The 17,701-nt window shown below is 42.9% G+C and overlaps 1 protein-coding gene across 3 annotated transcripts in view; it reads right to left on the bottom strand.

The window, feature by feature from the left end:
• The window catches only part of EED (embryonic ectoderm development), a 29,575-nt gene extending 27,488 nt beyond the window's left edge, over positions 1-2,087 (bottom strand). The window contains exon 1 of one of the 3 annotated variants that reach the window (XM_034994978.1): positions 1,347-2,087. In XM_034994978.1, the coding sequence (XP_034850869.1) occupies positions 1,347-1,460 (114 nt within the window). In that variant the 5' untranslated portion in view covers positions 1,461-2,087. The remainder of the gene's footprint in view (positions 1-1,346) is intronic. The other 2 variants (XM_034994977.1, XM_034994979.1) reach the window with 2 other exon arrangements.
• Positions 2,088-17,701: the final 15,614 nt, after the last annotated feature.

The following is a 17,701-nucleotide window of genomic DNA, read 5'->3' as shown; positions in this document are numbered from 1 at the left end:
GCCTGCCGCTCCCCCTGCTTGTGCTCTCTCTGACAAATAAATATTTTAGAAAAAAAAAAAATGTTATTAGAAAGCAATATATGAGATTGAGAAGCACAAACCGGAAAAAGATTAAAGTAACATTCAACACCTAAACTTCCCAGAAACTTCCAAGTCCAAATCCCACAAACTGATAATTCCCCAAATATCTTTCTTCTATCCACAAAAATCCTTCCCCATCTCTTCAATGAAAATTTTGGTCATGACACCATGCTATATATATGCTTGTTAGTGAAGTAATGATGTAGAATTTAGAAACTGGGTGAAGATGGCATTTATTCCTAAAACTAGCCAAACTGAGAAAATGAACAACTTACATCACCCTCCTACAACACTTTATAAAGATTTTTAAAAAATATATTCAGATATCCTAGGAGGTTCACATTTGGGTAACTTTGAATGAATTGTCAAGACACTGCTTAACCTTATTCGATGTAAACTTAAAACTGAAAATTAATGTCACTTCAGTTATTACTGGCGACTTACCTAAACACTAGATGATTACCGAGATCCATTTCAGAGTTTTTTTTTTTAATCTGATTCCAAAATACCTTACATTTGCGAAACCACGAGTCCACACCTAAAGACATCTGTCTTTACCACTGTTGCCTAAAATCTTCCAGGTCATCCCCTTTGAGTAAAAACTTTATAAATAATTACCGACTCTTCTTATTACATCAAAGGTGGTTTCCCCCTCCGATTCGTAAGACGACCCTCTTCAATTCTCCTCCGGAAGAAAAGCCGACTGTCAGGCACAAACCATCTCCACCCACAGGACAGGAGCAGACATAAAATCCCACCTTTAGAAGAGTCACCAAACCCCTTAAGTCGAAGATCTAACTACTCTTCCCATCCTGGGACGGTCTGTAAGGGTCGAAAAGTGACACAATCCCTAAATTCCTTAAGAGTCGCTAACTCACGCGTGCTCCTCCTTCCAACTTTCTCAAAAAAACCTCTAACTTGCCTTTTAAACTACTGGAATCTCATATCCGCACTCTCCCAAAATCTCCCAAAGGCCCAAACACTCCCCAACCACGCAAAAGGATCTCAGAGCAGACCCCTTCAGACCCTCCGCCCACCACGCTCTCTCTTAAACCACTCTCCTTCGCCAAGTTTCTGCTTGCTCTCGGCCCCTGCTCAAAATCCCCATAGAGACAAGTTCGATTTTCTCTTCCACGCCCGCGTTTTCCTGAGGGTGACACCTCTCCCTCCCCCCACAGCAGCCCGTCCACCCCCACGCCGAGTTTAAAAAGAATTTAAAACTTTCATTCCAGAGTCCCGTCCGCACTGCTCTGGGCTGCACTCACATTTTCGTCTCCAGAGAGGTCTGGGTTGCTGTTCTCGTCGCTGCTTAGCTTCTGCTTCTTGGCCGCAGGCATGTCTGTTCCCGCCGGCGCTGTCGACACTTCCCTCTCGGACATATTCCTCCGCCTCCCTCCAGGTTCCTGCCGCCTAGGGCGGGGCCTCCGCCACACCGCCGTCAAGCAAGCCCGGCCGGAGCCTGCCGCAAAGCTGCCGCTGCCGCCGCCACCTCCACCGCTCCCCCCACTGTCGCAAACCGCGCCCAGCCGCCGAGGCGGGCGTGCGTGCGACCCCGCCACACTGCTGAAAAAGGGGCGCGCGTGCGCGCCCTCCCGCGCAGCTTCCTGGCTCTTTCCTTTTCCTTGCTCCCGTCTTGCCCTTTTCCCGCCGCCCTCCCGGCAGTTTGCACGGAGAGGTGAGATCCGTTAGCTATCAAGAGCAGTATTTCGTACGTCCCCTTCCCCCACTGCCGTCTCGATAAAAAGGCGGAACTCAAAGGGATGTCCCCTCACCCCCTTCCTCCTTCCAAAGACGTTTCAGCCGCAATCGGCCCAATCCTTCGATCCCCGACCCGCTGCAGGACTCGAAAGTCTGTGAAATGGACTAGACCACCGATGTTCCAGGGGATGGGGGAAGATACGAGAAGTCACCTCTTGCTTTAGCGGCGTATGCCAAGTGTCCTTAATCTTGAACTCGGAGGCCAACACTCTCACATTAATCATGGAACTGTTGAAGACCTAGTGTTTCGTTGTGAACAGGAGTTTGAAAACCGTACGGTGCCTCTCACTGGCCTCCCCCATCTAGGATATGGAAGTTACCAGCTAAAACGTGCGCATGCGCTGGGGCGTATTCTCGCGCTGGGTTGTCCAGACCCGCCTCCCCCGGGCCCCTCCTCCTTGAAATCTTGTTTGTTGAACCAGGTAGTCTTCCACCGGTTTCCGTAGCTGGGAATCGATTTCAAAGCACGACCAAGTCATAGTGTCTGGACGCGTTTTAAATTCGTGATGAATATTTAATCTGATGAATATTTATTTCAATCAAGGATTATTCTCACCCAATTGTGCCAATATTGAGTATCATTTAACTTAGGAATATCCTGCAGTTATTTTAGACTCCCAATGAGTTGCGGCCTAAAGTGCCTTTTTTTTTTTTTAAAGATTTTATTTATTTATTTGACAGAAGGTGAGAGGGAACACAAGCAGGGAGAGTGGGAGAGGGAGAAGCAGGCTTCCCGTGGAGCAGAGAACCCGATGCGGGTTCGATCCCAGGACCGTGGAATCATGACCTGAGCCGAAGGCTTAGCGACTGAGGCATCCAGGCGCCCCTAAAGTGCTCTTTGTAACTTAAAAAATTGTCAAGGCCTTGAACAATGCCAAGGCCTAAAAATCAGTGGTTATCTCCAACTATGTGTAAGACTGAGACTTAAAACAAGGGACAGAATTTGGGGACATACCAGATACAATAAAATTTTAGGGAAGGGCAACAAAACTGTTACACTTCACCAAAATGTTTGTTTCTGTTAAGTGTTAAATATATCTGTGGGCTTGACAGGTGTCCAGTAATAGTCGCAAACCTTGTGGATTTGTTAGATGGTTCATTGAGTCACGTAATCAAATAAGCAGCAGGAAAAGGAGAACCATGACAAATAACAACCAGACCCTCACCCCCTTTTTGGTAGATCTTAGTTGTGACTATTTATCTTCCTAGGCTTCATTGTCCTCATCTGTGAAAATGAGGAAATTGGAAGGGACCTGACATTTCTTTCTTTTTTTTTTTTTTTTTAAGATTTTATTTATTTATTTGAGAGAGAGAATGAGAGAGAGCACATGAAAGGGGGGAGGGTCAGAGGGAGAAGCAGACTCCCTGCCGAGCAGGGAGCCCGATGTGGGACTCGATCCAGGGATTCCAGGATCATGACCTGAGCCGAAGGCAGTCGCTTAACCAACTGAGCCACCCAGGCGCCCGGGACCTGACATTTCTTGAGCACCTACTTGATAATATAAATTTTTTCTCTGTTAGACCTCATCACCCAATGGATTACCTGTATAGAGTGTCCCATCCATAAAATTCTTGTGTACTTGAGTTACTTCCGCATGATGCCTTAAGAGGGAGAATATCCGTTTCATTATCTGCAGATTGCGAGTCACTTTTCCTTTGGAAACCAGGAGAGAACTCAGTTGAGGATGAAAAAAAGGAAGGTAAATCAAAGGCAGGGCAAAATAAGAGGTCTTTGCAGTGCAGACTCAGGAAAAATGAAGCTTAAAAAAATTAAAGTTCAGGTCTTAATAATTGCTGTTATTTATTGAACTCTTCTAATGTGCCAGGCATTCCTCATTTGGTGAGAAAGAGATGAGACTGGTATGGAGTCAGCCACTGAGAAATTAAGATGTGCTTAGTACGGTATATTTATGCACAGAGACAAACTACCCCTGTCTGTTGAGAAGATTGTGAAATTTTGCTCTACAATGAAAGGATAGTCAACTAGAACATTTCCAACCCAAATTACTCTGTGTGTCTGGGATCAGTGGGAGCTAGAAAGTGGGAGCCAAATTCTGGTCATAAAATTAGGAAAGTTGTTGAACATTTGAATAAAGGACACACACAGAAGGAAAATGCCTCCAAGCATGCATGTTGTCTGTAACAAAGCAAAAATGTTTTTAAAGAGCTTTTTTTTTTTTTTTAAAGATTTTATTTATTTATTTGAGACAGAGAGAATGAGAGAGAGCACATGAGAGGGGGGAGGGTCAGAGGGAGAAGCAGACTCCCCGCCGAGCAGGGAGCCCGATGCGGGACTCGATCCCGGGACTCCAGGATCATGACTTGAGCCGAAGGCAGTCGCTTAACCAACTGAGCCACCCAGGCGCCCCAAAGAGCATTATTAAAACTTGGAGGCATATTTTAAAATTTTTTTTCTAATGAGACAGGGATAATAATGGAAATTAGTTAATGCTCATTATTACCAATGTTAAAAAATTATTCTGACACTTGTTAAAATAGTAAGGAGCTTTATTTAGGACTATTGTAATAGATATCAAGACTATTGCCAAAAAAACCCCAAAAAACAAAAAAACACTATTGCCAATAGGAAAGAGATAGGGCTCAACTCTGAAATGCAGCAAGGACAAGTGGGGATTTATAATCAAGGAGCAGAGTTGAGGATGGAGGAGTTTAAGACATACCACCCACAATATGCTTCTTTAGTATATTGGTTATTTTGAGCTGAAGTCACTTAAACAAAAGGCTTTCTCTAAACTCCTCTTATCTGCCTAAAGACAGATCCTCCAAAAGGAGCTCAACTGTCATAAATCCCCTCCCCAGGAGTCTCATCAACCAGAGAAGATTGACTATTAACCACAAAAGAGGAGACTAGAAGTCACACCACACCCAGAGAGACTTTGTCACAAACAGATTTCCCATCTATTTTAAGGGCCCATTCATTTTTCAAAAAAATCATTTGGGGGGGGCACCTGGGTGGCTCAGTCGTTAAGCGTCTGCCTTCGGCTCAGGTCATAATCCCAGGGTCCTGGGATTGAATCCCACATCAGGCTCCCTGCTCCACAGGAAGCCTGCTTCTCCCTCTCCCACTCCCCCTGCTTGTGTTCCCTCTCTCGCTGTGTCTCTCTCTGTCAAATAAATAAATAAAATCTAAAAAAAAAAAAGAATTTGATCAGCTATCAAGGGTGGGGATTCTCTTTAGGATTCTTTCTACAGCTGGACTAGGGAGACCAAAGACAGGACAGAAGGACAAGGCCTACTTGAGAAGAGGGCTCAAAGGAGCCTAACTACAGTTTGGTCAAGAGGAGAGTCTTTGTCACTAATCTAACATATATAAAATATCATGTGTCTTATTTGGAGTGCTATCGTCATGGTATTAATTTCATAAATACAAAAGACTAGTTAACTAAAAATCATAAGTTTCTCAACACTGAATTACTGTGAGGGATTTCAGGAACCATTACAGTTGGAGAAGTCTTACCACCCACATTTTTACAAATGTGGAAATTATGACTTAGCGTAATTAAACAATTTGCCCAAAGACACACAGCTCTTCAAAGTGGCAAAGCTGGGGATCATATTCAGATCTGATTGGTTGGAAAGCCAAAGCGCTTTTGCCTCAGGATGAAAAACCTAGGCAGCTCTAGATTTATGTAATTCTATTTACAGATCTTGGTCTTCAGACCACATAATCTTTTATACACTATTGATGAAGGATAGTTGGAAGGCAGGCAGGCGGGGACAATCCCCCATCTTACCGCCCCCCAGCCCTAAGAGGAAACCACCCTTAAAAGGATTTTACACCACCCTGGAAGGAGCCCTCCACCCTTTCCCATATGATAGATAGGCGAGAAAAACCTGATTGGATGATAGGCACAGGGAGGGTTAATCAGATTAAAACAGCCTGCCAACAAGCCCATAAAAACCCCAAGGACTTAGAAATGCCAGCAGCAACCCTCTTGGCTCCCTTCCCCCTCCTGGAGCTTTGTATTATCACTTTGCTGTGGCTCAATAAACCTTGCTTTGCTGCCCACCACTCTGGTCTACCTCTTTCTTCGAAGCTGGTGACCAAGACTCATGGGCACCTATGGAGAAAAAATCCTGTAATACTATCAAAGAACATTAAAAAGCTACCTAACTTGGGACAGAAAGAAAACAACTAGAGAAACAAGGGAATCCAAATGAAGCCTGGAGTTCAGTTAATAGTTATGGGCATATTTTAGTTTTTTAATTTTTGACAAATGTGCCATGGTAATAAAAAATGTTAACAATGAGGGAAGCTGAGTGAGGGGCATACAGGAAGTCTCTATACTATCTTTGCAACTTTCTGTAAAATGATCCCCCACATGCCAAAAATCCTATTTTTTTTTCAAATTTTTATTTAAATTCTAATTAGTTAACATATAGGGTAATACTGGTTTCTGGAGCAGAATTTAGTGATTCATCACTTAAAAATAATACCCAGTGCTCATCACAAATGCCTCCTAATGCCCATCACCTGTTTATTCATCCCCCACCCAATTCCCTCCATCAACCCTCAGTTTGTTCTCTATCATTAAGAGTCTCTTATGGTTTGCTTCCCTCTCTTTTTTCAAAAACCCTATTTAAAAAAAAAAACAACTATCTCATTAGACTATGGAAGACACTAGGTAGAAATAGCCCTTAGCCTTCAAATAAAGGGTTCATTTATTTTGAAAAACTTTCAAAGATCATTTATTTATAAAGAAAAGAAACTTCACAGCCTCCCTTCATATTGTCTTCTAGTATCATGTAAGCTTCAAATCAGGAAATGAGTTTCAAAAGCTAAATTAAATTCTTCCCATTTCAGTTGAAGTCTATTTCTCATTCATTCAACATTTTTTTTGTCTCTTCTCTTCATAAATAGCAGCTGTTCATCATCACTCAGGCACTGTGTAATCATATGCTTGCAGATCCAGTTTTCTATGAACAGAACATCATATGGCTTCTTTGAACACTTTAAAATCAATCAGGAGGAATTTACTGAATGCCATTTCTGTGCAAAGCATTATGCTAATTGCGTGGGGGTGTGGGGATTAAAAAGGGAAAAATAGGACACAGTCCCTGCCTTCAAAAAGCCTAATATTCTTCTAGCATTAAAAAATGTCTCATGTAGACTTTGTGCCTGCCTTTTCAGACTAGCTCTTCCCAAGAAGGTGCTGGTGCTGGAGTATAACCATCATAGTCATGGATTCGTGTTAGTCCTGCCATTCTAATCCTTGGGAGCTTGCCTGACTCAGTGTAATCCTGTTCCCAACCTGCTTCTTCTAAAGCTCTCCAGCTGAGGGAGGGGACCCCTCTTCTCTCTTGGGGGTGTTAACAGCCTCAGCATACCCATGCCCAACAGCACACTGCACGGCTCTTTCCGGATCCAGGAGTAGATAGGGTTTTGCTACCTCATCCCAGCTTTGCAGGTGAATGAAGAAGTCAGGAAGATGGAGTGAGGAGTGTAGAGCATGTCCCCAGGTGTGAGATATTCCTAGACTGTAATTCAACTTCTCATCAATAGCTTACCTGGCATTCTTCTCTCCAAATGGCCCAAATGTATGTGATCTTAATATCTTTGCCTCAGTTAAAGCCTCTGAAAGGAGATGCCCTATCATTACCAATGAGAGCTGTCAAGTCCCCTTGTTTTCTGATTTGGATAAGCTGCCCATTGCCTCAGTTGGCTAAATGAAGCCAAATGGAGCTGCCTGGTTATATTAATATCATTTTTGATTCTTCACACTCTCTTTTTGATTTTCCTAATGTTTTCTTTCCTTCAGCCTGATTCATCCTCTTTTCTGGTTGCTATGGATCTGTAAAATATTTCCCCTTTCATCTGTTAGTAATACTGACCAACTACAACATAAGGCAAAACATTCTCTGATTTCCCTGTACTTCCCCAAGACTTTAGATTAATAGTTGAAAGATTGTGTGCCTATACCACTGAAGAAAAACAGGTCAACCCCTCAGAAATGAACTTTGCTCTAAAATTTAAGTGATTTGCATGTAAATTATAATCTATCCAATATCTAGATGCTTTTAGGGAAGACTTAAGCCATAAAATAAGAGGTTGACAAATTACAGCTTGTAGAGGCTGCTTTTAGGCAACCAACTCGGGCAATGGAAACCTGAGTATGGTAAAAGGGCCCACACTGACCACCAGGCTGAATACAAACAGGCCCATTAGCCAAATCACCTCAAAATAACCATAAACCCTAGCTGACCAATGGGTTACTTACACCTGGGCACAGGTACCAAAAAAGGAAAATTCATAGGTTCCCATACCTTCTTACCTTTCCCCCTTCACTACAGCCCCCCACCACCTGGCAGATAGTCTCTCCTTTGCTGTTCTGCCCGCTGTCCCCTTGCAGTGAATTCAATAAACTTCTGTGTCCTTTGTTCAGGTGAATTCTTTCACCACCTGAGCCGCTGGCCTCCAACTATTGGGGTCACCACACATTTGGTGGACCCTGCATTTGGTGGGGAGCCTTTGCCAGCCGGCATGCTCCAGAGTCTCCAGAAATTTCTCAGGACTTTCCCTTTGTGGACCAATTCTAGTACTCCTTGGGGAATTGACAACCTCTGGCTGAGGTTACTCCTCAGGATCTGAAGGATCTGAAGGATCTGAGGATCTGAAGGATCTGAGGATCTGAAGCCCCAGGGGGAACCAGCTGGACTGCTGTTGCCCAAAAGGGTGAGGGATTTCCCCTCTTGCCCTTTGGAGGGATCCTTCCCTCCCTCTCCTTTCTTTTTGCCGCCCTTCAGCAGTCTACCATGCTTATGGGTCAAATGTTTGATGGCCACCTGTTTTTGTAAATAAAATTTTGACAGAACACAGCCATGCCTGTTACATATTATTTATGGCTTCTTTTGTGCCACAACAGAGCTGACAGAAGCTATATGGTCCTCAAAGCCTGAAATATTTGATACCTGCTCTTTCACTGAGAAAGTCTGCTGACGTCTGACTTACACAGACATCAGAGTTTTGCACTTCTGAATACTACCCAAGTGGAGAGGTGGCCATCTTTAAATCTCTGTGACATCTCCAGAGGCCCTGTGAAATGAATGAACTGCCTTAGCTGGGGCCTGCACTCCAGCCCATGACAGAGGGATCACAGTACTTAGAGGTTTGCTGGGGCAGGGGTGAATGCATCTCCTGCTGAGCTGCTGCATGATTTGAGGCAATTTTTTCTAGCTTCCAGGGGTCTGTGTCTTGGAGAAAGGCATGAAATGCTTTGAGTAGAAAGGATCATTCGATACAGGCATCAGATTAGGATAATTCACCCTCAGACTATTTCTCTGATCTCTGGCCCCTTGCGCAGTCTTCACGCGTTGGCTCTTCCAGCAGAATGTGGCTCCTTTGTCTCCAACACCTGCATTTCAGGGATGCTCCCTAAAGGGAGCAGTAAAGGCCTCTAGTAAGCAAAGCAGAGCCGCTGGAGAGCTAGGAGAGTTCTCTGAAGAGGGCTGGAGGGGAGGGCAGATGGGAGCAGTAGCCCAAGAGGCAAGTTGCCAGCTCAGCCCCCCACCTGTGGGACCCGTGGGGCCTGGGATGGAAACTGAACATTTCCAAGACTTGGTTGCTTCATCTCTGAAATAAGATAATGGTAATATCTACTTCATAATATATTCAATGCCCCTAGTACAAACCTGGCATAATACATGGGATCTTTTAATATTATTTATGTTGTCATTTAAAAGGCATATTGAAAAAAATACCCCACAGGAAACTGACTTTAAAAAAAAAAAAGCATAGTATAACACTGTATAGACTTTGGCCCTTTGTAAATAAACTTACAAAAGTTTATTTATTTTGTAAATAAAATTATTTACAAAAACAGGTGGCCATCAAACATTTGACCCATAAGCATGGTTAGACTGCTGAAGGGTGGCAAAGAGAAAGGAGAGGGAGGGAAGGATTTTAAAGTCCTGTTAAAAATATGTACACATCCAAAAACCTAAATGTGAGGCAGGAGTCCATCAAAATCCTAAAGGAGAACACAGGCAGCAACCTCTTCGACCTCAGCCTCAGCAACTTCTTCCTAGAAACATCGCCAAAGGCAAGGGAAGCAAGCGCAAAAATGAACTATTGGGACTTCATCAAGATAAAAAGCTTTTGCAAAGCAAAGGAAACAGTCAACAAAACCAAAAGACAACCGACAGAATGGGAGAAGATATTTGCAAATGACATACCAGATAAAGGGCTAGTATCCAAAATCTATAAAGAACTTATCAAACTCGGGGCGCCTGGGTGGCTCAGTCGTTAAGCGTCTGCCTTCGGCTCAGGTCATGATCCCAGGTTCCTGGGATCGAGCCCCGCATCGGGCTCCCTGCTCAATGGGAAGCCTGCTTCTCCCTCTCCCACTCCCCCTGCTTGTGTTCCCTCTCTCGCTGTGTCTCTGTCTGTCAAATAAATAAATAAAATCTTAAAAAAAAATAATAAATTAAAAAAAAAAAAAAGAACTTATCAAACTCAACACCCAAAGAACAAAGAATCCAATCAAGAAATGGGCAGAAGACATGAACAGACATTTTTCCAAAGAAGACATCCAAATGGCCAACAGACACATGAAAAAGTGCTCAACATCTCTTGGCATCAGGGAAATCCAAATCAAAACCTCAATGAGATACCACCTCACACCAGTCAGAATGGCTAAAATTAACAAATCAGGAAACGACAGATGTTGGCGGGTATGCGGAGAAAGGGGAACCCTCCTACACTGTTGGTGGAAATGCAAGCTGGTGCAGCCACTCTGGAAAACAGTATGGAGGTTCCTCAAAAAGTTTAAAATGAAGCTACCATATGATCCAGCAATTGCACTACTGGGTATTTACCCCAAAGATACAAATGTAGGGATCCGAAGGGGTACGTGCACCCCGATGTTTATAGCAGCAATGTCCACAATAGCCAAACTGTGGAAAGAGCCAAGATGTCCATCGACAGATGAATGGATAAAGAAGAAGTGGTATATATATACAATGGAATATTATGCAGCCATCAAAAGGAATGAGATCTTGCCATTTGCAATGACGTGGTTGGAACTGGAGGGTATTATGCTGAGTGAAATAAGTCAAACAGAGAAAGACATGTATCATATGACCTCACTGATATGAGGAATTCTTAATCTCAGGAAATAAACTGAGGGTTGCTGGAGTGGGGGGTGGGGTGGGAGGGATGGGGTGACTGGGTGATAGACACTGGGGAGGGTATGTGCTCTGGTAAGCGCTGTGAATTGTGCAAGACTGTTGAATCTCAGATCTGTACCTCTGAAACAAATAATGCAATATATGTTAAGAAAAAAAAAGAAGAAGAAGAAGATAGCAGGAGGGGAAGAATGAAGGGGGGGAAATCGGAAGGGTAGATGAAACATGAGAGACGATGGACTCTGAAAAACAAACTGAGAGTTCTAGAGGCGAGGGGGTGGGAGGATGGGTTATCCTGGTGATGGGTATTAAAGAGGGCACGTTCTGCATGGAGCACTGGGTGTTATGCACAAACAATGAATCATGGAACACTACATCTAAAACTAATGATGTAATGTATGATGATTAACATAACAATAAAAAATTTAAAAACTATATGTACACATAGACAATGGAAGAGATACATGAAGATACTGAGAAGCCATCTCAAGGTAATGGGGTTATGAGTCATTGATATTTTTTTGTACCTTCCTGCCACTTTACAATTTTCTGCACAGAGCGTGGGTTTTATTATCAGAAAAGAAAAAACCAAAAGGCTAACCATGACCAAATTTTTCAAAGAACTTCCTAGAGGACAGGGCAATGAGCCTGTGGAAGCAGCCCCAGGCCAGAACCACCTGACAAGTCACCACCTCGGGGTGTACTCTGCAGTGCAGGGACTGGGACAGCTTGGAATACTGTGTGGGGATCTGCCAGAGCAAGGGGCTCTACTTTCTTGCTGTTTCTTCATAGTTCTCTCCGTAGGAAATACATGGCTTTCTCAAGGCAGGCACGACTCTGCTCTGGCTCCCTGGGGCATGGGTCTCTGCAGCCAGACCTATCTTCTTGCCTTGCTGGGCAGACACGATGACAGGTTTGTTGTTTGGCTTCTCTCCAGGACTCAGGGGCAGGAGAACCAGCTGGCCCTTCTTGAGGGTTCTCATGAGGCTCCAGAAGCATTTCTGATGCCTCACAGAGCCCCTGCTCCAGGAATATGACAATTAAAAGAAGCAGGGGAGGGAAAGAAAAAGGAACTTGGGTGCTTTTCATGAAGGATTGCAGCAAGCCCAGGGGAAGGGTAGTTGTGGGCATGTAGCTAGGTGGCCTCCCAAACAGCAGCCTTTCATGGCCTTGTCCTGCTTGACCCACTGTATTGGCACAGGGAAGGCATCTCTGGGGGCAGCCAAGAGCTCACTGTCTGGGCCTTCCTAGCCCCAGGCTGAGCTCTAGCAGTCCCTCTTTGGGTTTGAAAACTTGCACCTTCCTAAGGTGACTGGGCATGTCTGGGTTCCCACCTGTAATCGCCACTATGGTGACCTACACATAGGAAGTCTCTGCCCTGTGCCTGTCTTCACTGGGCCACTCAGATCATACATGCATTTTGTTCTCTCCTGGCTGATCATTTTTATTCCCCCAAACAAAATAACTTTATTTTTTTCTAGTTAAAAAAAAAAAAATGATGCTACTGGGACACCTGGGTGGCTCAGTTGGTTAAGCATCTGACTCTTGATCTCAGCTCTGGTCTTGATTTCAGGGTTGTGAGTTCAAGCCCCACATTGGGCTCCATGCTGGGTGTGGAGCCTACTTTAAAAAATAATAATGAAATAAATTTTAAAATGATGTTAAAAAATTCAACTATTTATGAAAATGTGAGAAAAGCAAGTCACAGAACAATAAATAGAGTGGGGTTGCATTTTCAGTTTAAAAAAATAAGAAAAAAGAATGAATTTGATTATATATGCTCAGAAGAAAATCTTAAAGAATGCATGTCAAACATTAACCGCAGTTATACCTGAAAAATAGGACTGATGGGGAAAGAGAGTTTCATTTTTGTCTTTATATGGTTCTCTGTTGTTTTAATTCCTTATAATAAGCCTGTATTACTTTGTAATTTAAGTATATAATTAAAAATGAAAAATAAACATTATCTAACCTCCCTGCCAAATGTCTCATGCATTTAATAGACATTTACAGATTACCCGCTATGTGTCAGTCACTATTCTCAGTGTTGGGAATATCTGATAATAAGCAAAACCAGACACTTTCCTACTGTCATAGAGTTTACTGTCTAGGCGGGGGAAACAGACATTAACCAAATAACCACACAGATAATTGTAAAATTACAGCTGTGGTAAGTACTATAAAGGGGAAGTATAAGGTCAGGGCTGCTGCTAGCCCATATAGTATTTGTGTGATATTTTTTAAAAGGTGTCCACATAGACAGAAACAATCCAGAGCAGGCATAATTTAGCAAGCAGACTATGCCTCTGATGAATTAGAAAAAAGCAGCCTTCCAGACTGACACAGCCCTGCTCCATATGCAAGGCTTTGTGAGTGGAGCACAAATTGGATTTCATCTACTATCATTTCAGCTGGGAACCCTTATTTATATGAACAACCTGCAGGAGTGTACCCAGCAGCCCTAGAAAAGGTTCCACAGACACATATAATAAAATGAGATTTTAATAATAAATGAGGGTTTCTTGGAGGAACAGACAGAAGAATGAGAGCTGAGAGAAGAATGGGAGTTAAACAGGTGAAAGGGAAGAAAGAAACATTCCTAGGGAAATGGTAACAGCATGTGCAAAGGCCCTGGGGCAGGATAGGAATATATGCCTTTGGGGAACTGAAAGGTCATTGTTGGTGAAGGACTGAAAAAGTGACAGGAGCAGTGTTAACAGTTAAGTCTAGAAAAGTAGGTGGGAGATTAGATCACACAGGACCTTGTAGACATCTTAAGATTGATATGCAAGGACGCCTGGGTGGCTCAGTTGGTTAAGCAACTGCCTTCGGCTCAGGTCATGATCCTGGAGTCCCTGGATCGAGTCCTGCATCGGGCTCCCTGCTCGGCAAGGAGTCTGCTTCTCCCTCTGACCCTCCCCCGTCTCATGTACTCGCTCTCTCTCATTCTCTCTCTCTCAAATAAATAAATAAAATCTTAAAAAAAAATAAAAGATTGATATGCAAAAAAATCTGCTGATAAGACTTATACAGAAGGAATTAAAATGGCAATACTTTATTTTAATTTTTTTGTTGGTATTTCATTTATATAGAGTGAAATGCACCAGTCTTAAGTATACAGTTTCATGAGGTTTTGTTTTGTTTTTTTAAGTAGGCTCCAACATGAGGTTTGAACTCACGACCCTGAGATCAAGACCTGAGCTGAGATCAAGAGTCGGATGCTTAGCCCACTGAACCACCCAGGCACTCCCAGGTTTATGAGTTTGACATAGGCATACACTCCTGTAATTTATATCCAATCAAGAGATAGAACTCCATGTGCATTTCTAACAAACTCAATGTGATGTCCATGCTGCTGATCCAGGGATCACACTTTGAGAACCACTGGTCTAGATGATAAAATCAGAAATGCCTCATAAATAATTTCTAGAAGTTTATTCATTCAGTAAGCATTTCCTTTAAGTGCCTGCTGTTTGCCAGGCATCTTCTAGGTTCTGGGGATTCAAAAATAATTAAAACCTCATGCCTTGAGGGGACCAAGGTAAGCCAAATGCGTATTTCTAGCTGTCTGAGAAAGTCTGCTCACTAAATAATGGACAAAATATTATATTTTGGTTTTTTTTTTTAGATTTTATTTATTTAATTGAGAGAGTGAGAGAGAGCACGCGCGGGGGTGGGGAGGGGCAGAGGGAGGAGATTGATCCCAGAGCCCTGGGAGCATGACCCGAGCCGAAGGCAGACATCTAACCAACTAAGCCACCCAGTGCCCTGGACAAAGTATTTTAAAAGGTAAAATATTCTTGGTTTCCAAAGTGGATAAACCACTAAGAAGGCTTTATAATGGATCCTATCCTAGACATAGGATTCCTCACTGCCACACTGAATGCACAGATGATCAGTAAGATCTACTTTATTGTTTTCCACGTGTCCAGTACTGTGCAAAGTACTTTCTATGTAGCTTGACATTGAATCCTCTCAATAACTCTATGAAGCTAGGATCATCTTGCCTACATTTTATGGATAAGGCAACTGTATAGTCCAGAGAAATAAGGGACTCTCAATAAGGGACTCTCAATAAGGCCACTCAATGAGTAAGTGAAGGAATCAGAATTCAAACCCAGATCTGGTTGACCCAAGTGCCGGTCCTTTTAGTCACTAAAACTTGCAGCTTTCTAGCAGAAAGCAACCTTCATAAATCATTTTAGTGCTGAAAATACTAACAAGTCCTATAGTAGAAATATTCAACACAGAATACAGTACTATGATAGGACAGGTAGGGCAGTAAATAATTTTAACTGGGTGGAGATATGAGAAGTCTTCATGAAGAGGTGGGAATTAGCTTGGAAAATAAATTTTTGTCAGTGTTTCCCTAATGAAGTCTGAGAGGCAGAGATAATCCAGTGGATGCAAATGCTGTATTCCAAACACTAGAAAAGCACACTCTATTGTGGACAAGGGAAAGTTTATTGGGATCAATTATAGCCAGTATGAAATTTCCCTAGTGATTATACAGTGCTTCTGAATACTAGGTACTACCTTATGATTGCCACTTCAACTTTCCGGTTTCCTTGATAACAGGAACAAAAGTGCTCTAAAGAGTGGACTTTTGTATTTTAGTCACTGGAGAGGAATATTCCACAACATCACTTTAATACTTGGGTATACGGTTTATAAATAGGTATCTTGTTCATTTGGAAGGAGCCGGATCATGAAAAGCCTTATGCCATTGGTCTGGAAGTAATGGGTGGCCAGAGTCTTCTCTTTGGCAGACATCAGGGAGTAAGACTGGAGGCAGGGAGGTGAGCTCCAAGGCGATTGCAACACTACAGACCTGGAATAAGGCAGTGTCAATGAAGATGGATGGAAATAAGGGGTTGTTTCCAGAGGTATTTAAGAAATATAAACAGGACACCTGGATGGCTCAGTCAGTTGAGCATCTGACTCTTGGTTTCAACTCAGGTCATGATCTCAAGGTCATGGGATCGAGCCCCACATTGGACTCCTTGCTCAGCATGGAGCCTGATTGTCCCTCTCCCTCTCCCTTGGCCCCTCCAACCCACCCACCTCCACCACCGCCCCTGCACGCAAGTGCTCTCTCTTTCAAATAAATAAGTAAATAAAATCTTTTTAAGTTTTTATTTATTTGACAGAGAGAAAGAGAGAGAGGGAGCACAAGCAGGGGGAGAGGGAGAGGGAGAAGCAGACTCATCAATGAGCAGGGAGCCCGATGCGGGGCTCCATCCCAGGACCCTGGGATCATGACCTGAGCTAAAGGCAGATGCTTAACCGACGGAGCCACCCAGGCGCCCCTAAATAAATAAAATCTTAAAAAAAAAAAGAAAGAAATATAACCAACAGGACTCATGGAATGTGAGGGTGAAGAGGCATAGCATGACTCAGGTTTAGCTGAGTCATCTGGCTGACTCTCTGTATGGTGGTATCTCTAAATAAGATAGAGAACATAGGAGAAGAAGCAGGTGGAATTTTTAGCTTTAAGCATTGAGCAGATAGACATGTAATTTTATTTCTCCCCAAATCTAAATATAGTCTTCAAGGGCAAATGCAAATGACAATGGTCTATTATTAGTATAAGGGAAGAGTTAGCTCAAAAAATGGAGATAATTCTAATGTCTTGTTCTTTCGAAAGAGTTTTGTGTGAGCATTAAATAAGACAATATGTGTGCAAGAGCTTGAAACATTATTGCATGGAAAATTGCTAAATGATAAATTAGTTTTGACTTTTGAAATAAAAGATTGCTTTTGCTTTAAAAACACCAGCCTTGATTTTAAAAATAGTATCATTTTATATGCAATTTTCCCCTTATACAATTTTGAAAAAAAGTATGAAGAAAAAGATAATTGTGATTATAAGAGACTAGCTTCTGAGACTCTCAGTGCCCTTTTTGAATGTAAAGCAAACCCAGGCACCTCGGTGGCTCAGTTGGTTAAGCGTCTGCCTTCGGCTCAGATCATGATCCCAGGGTCCTGGGATTGAGCCCCACACTGGGCTCCTTGCTCAGTGGAGTCTGCTTCTCCCTCTCCCCCCGCCCCTACCCCACCCCGTTCCTGTGTGCACTCTCTCAAATAAATAAATAAATAAATAAAATCTTAAAAAAAACAACAGTGCTGTCCTTATTTGAAAACACTAAGACAAAAAGAATCTAGAAAGTTGAACTGATAATTAACATTCATTGAAGCCTTGCTGTATACAAGACACACTGCAGGATATATTTCATTTAATCTTCACAACATCCTTGCTCCTCTATTTTACAAATGAGGAAGATGAGATGGAGAAATGAGATTACTAGCTCAGCACAGAGGTGGTGAGTGGTGGAGCTAGGCGTGAACACACACAGCCTAGCAGAGTGTACTGAGCTCTTCAACCCTGTAGCATAGGGCTTCCTACTGTGTCAACATGTTTATCCCTGGGTGGATGGACCTGAGTAATATTCTTTATTTCTTTCTTTCCGCTTCTTTGTATTTTCGGTAGTAAGCATACATTACGTTGAGGTTAAAAGAAAAAGGTTATTTTAATTTAAAAAGCAATCAGATAGGGCGCCTGGGTGGCTCAGTTGGTTAAGTGACTGCCTTCAGCTCAGGTCATGATCCTGGAGTCCCGGGATCGAGTCCCGCATCGGGTTCCCTGCTCGGCGGGGAGTCTGCTTCTCCCTCTGACGCTCCTCCCTCTCACGCTCTCTGTATCTCATTCTCTCTGTCT

Source organism: Mirounga leonina, unplaced genomic scaffold, assembly GCF_011800145.1.
Source record: "Mirounga leonina isolate KUSES-001 unplaced genomic scaffold, KU_Mleo_1.0 Mir_92, whole genome shotgun sequence".
Taxonomy (NCBI): Eukaryota; Metazoa; Chordata; class Mammalia; order Carnivora; family Phocidae; genus Mirounga; species Mirounga leonina.
This window is presented reverse-complemented; position numbering and strand designations above follow the sequence as displayed.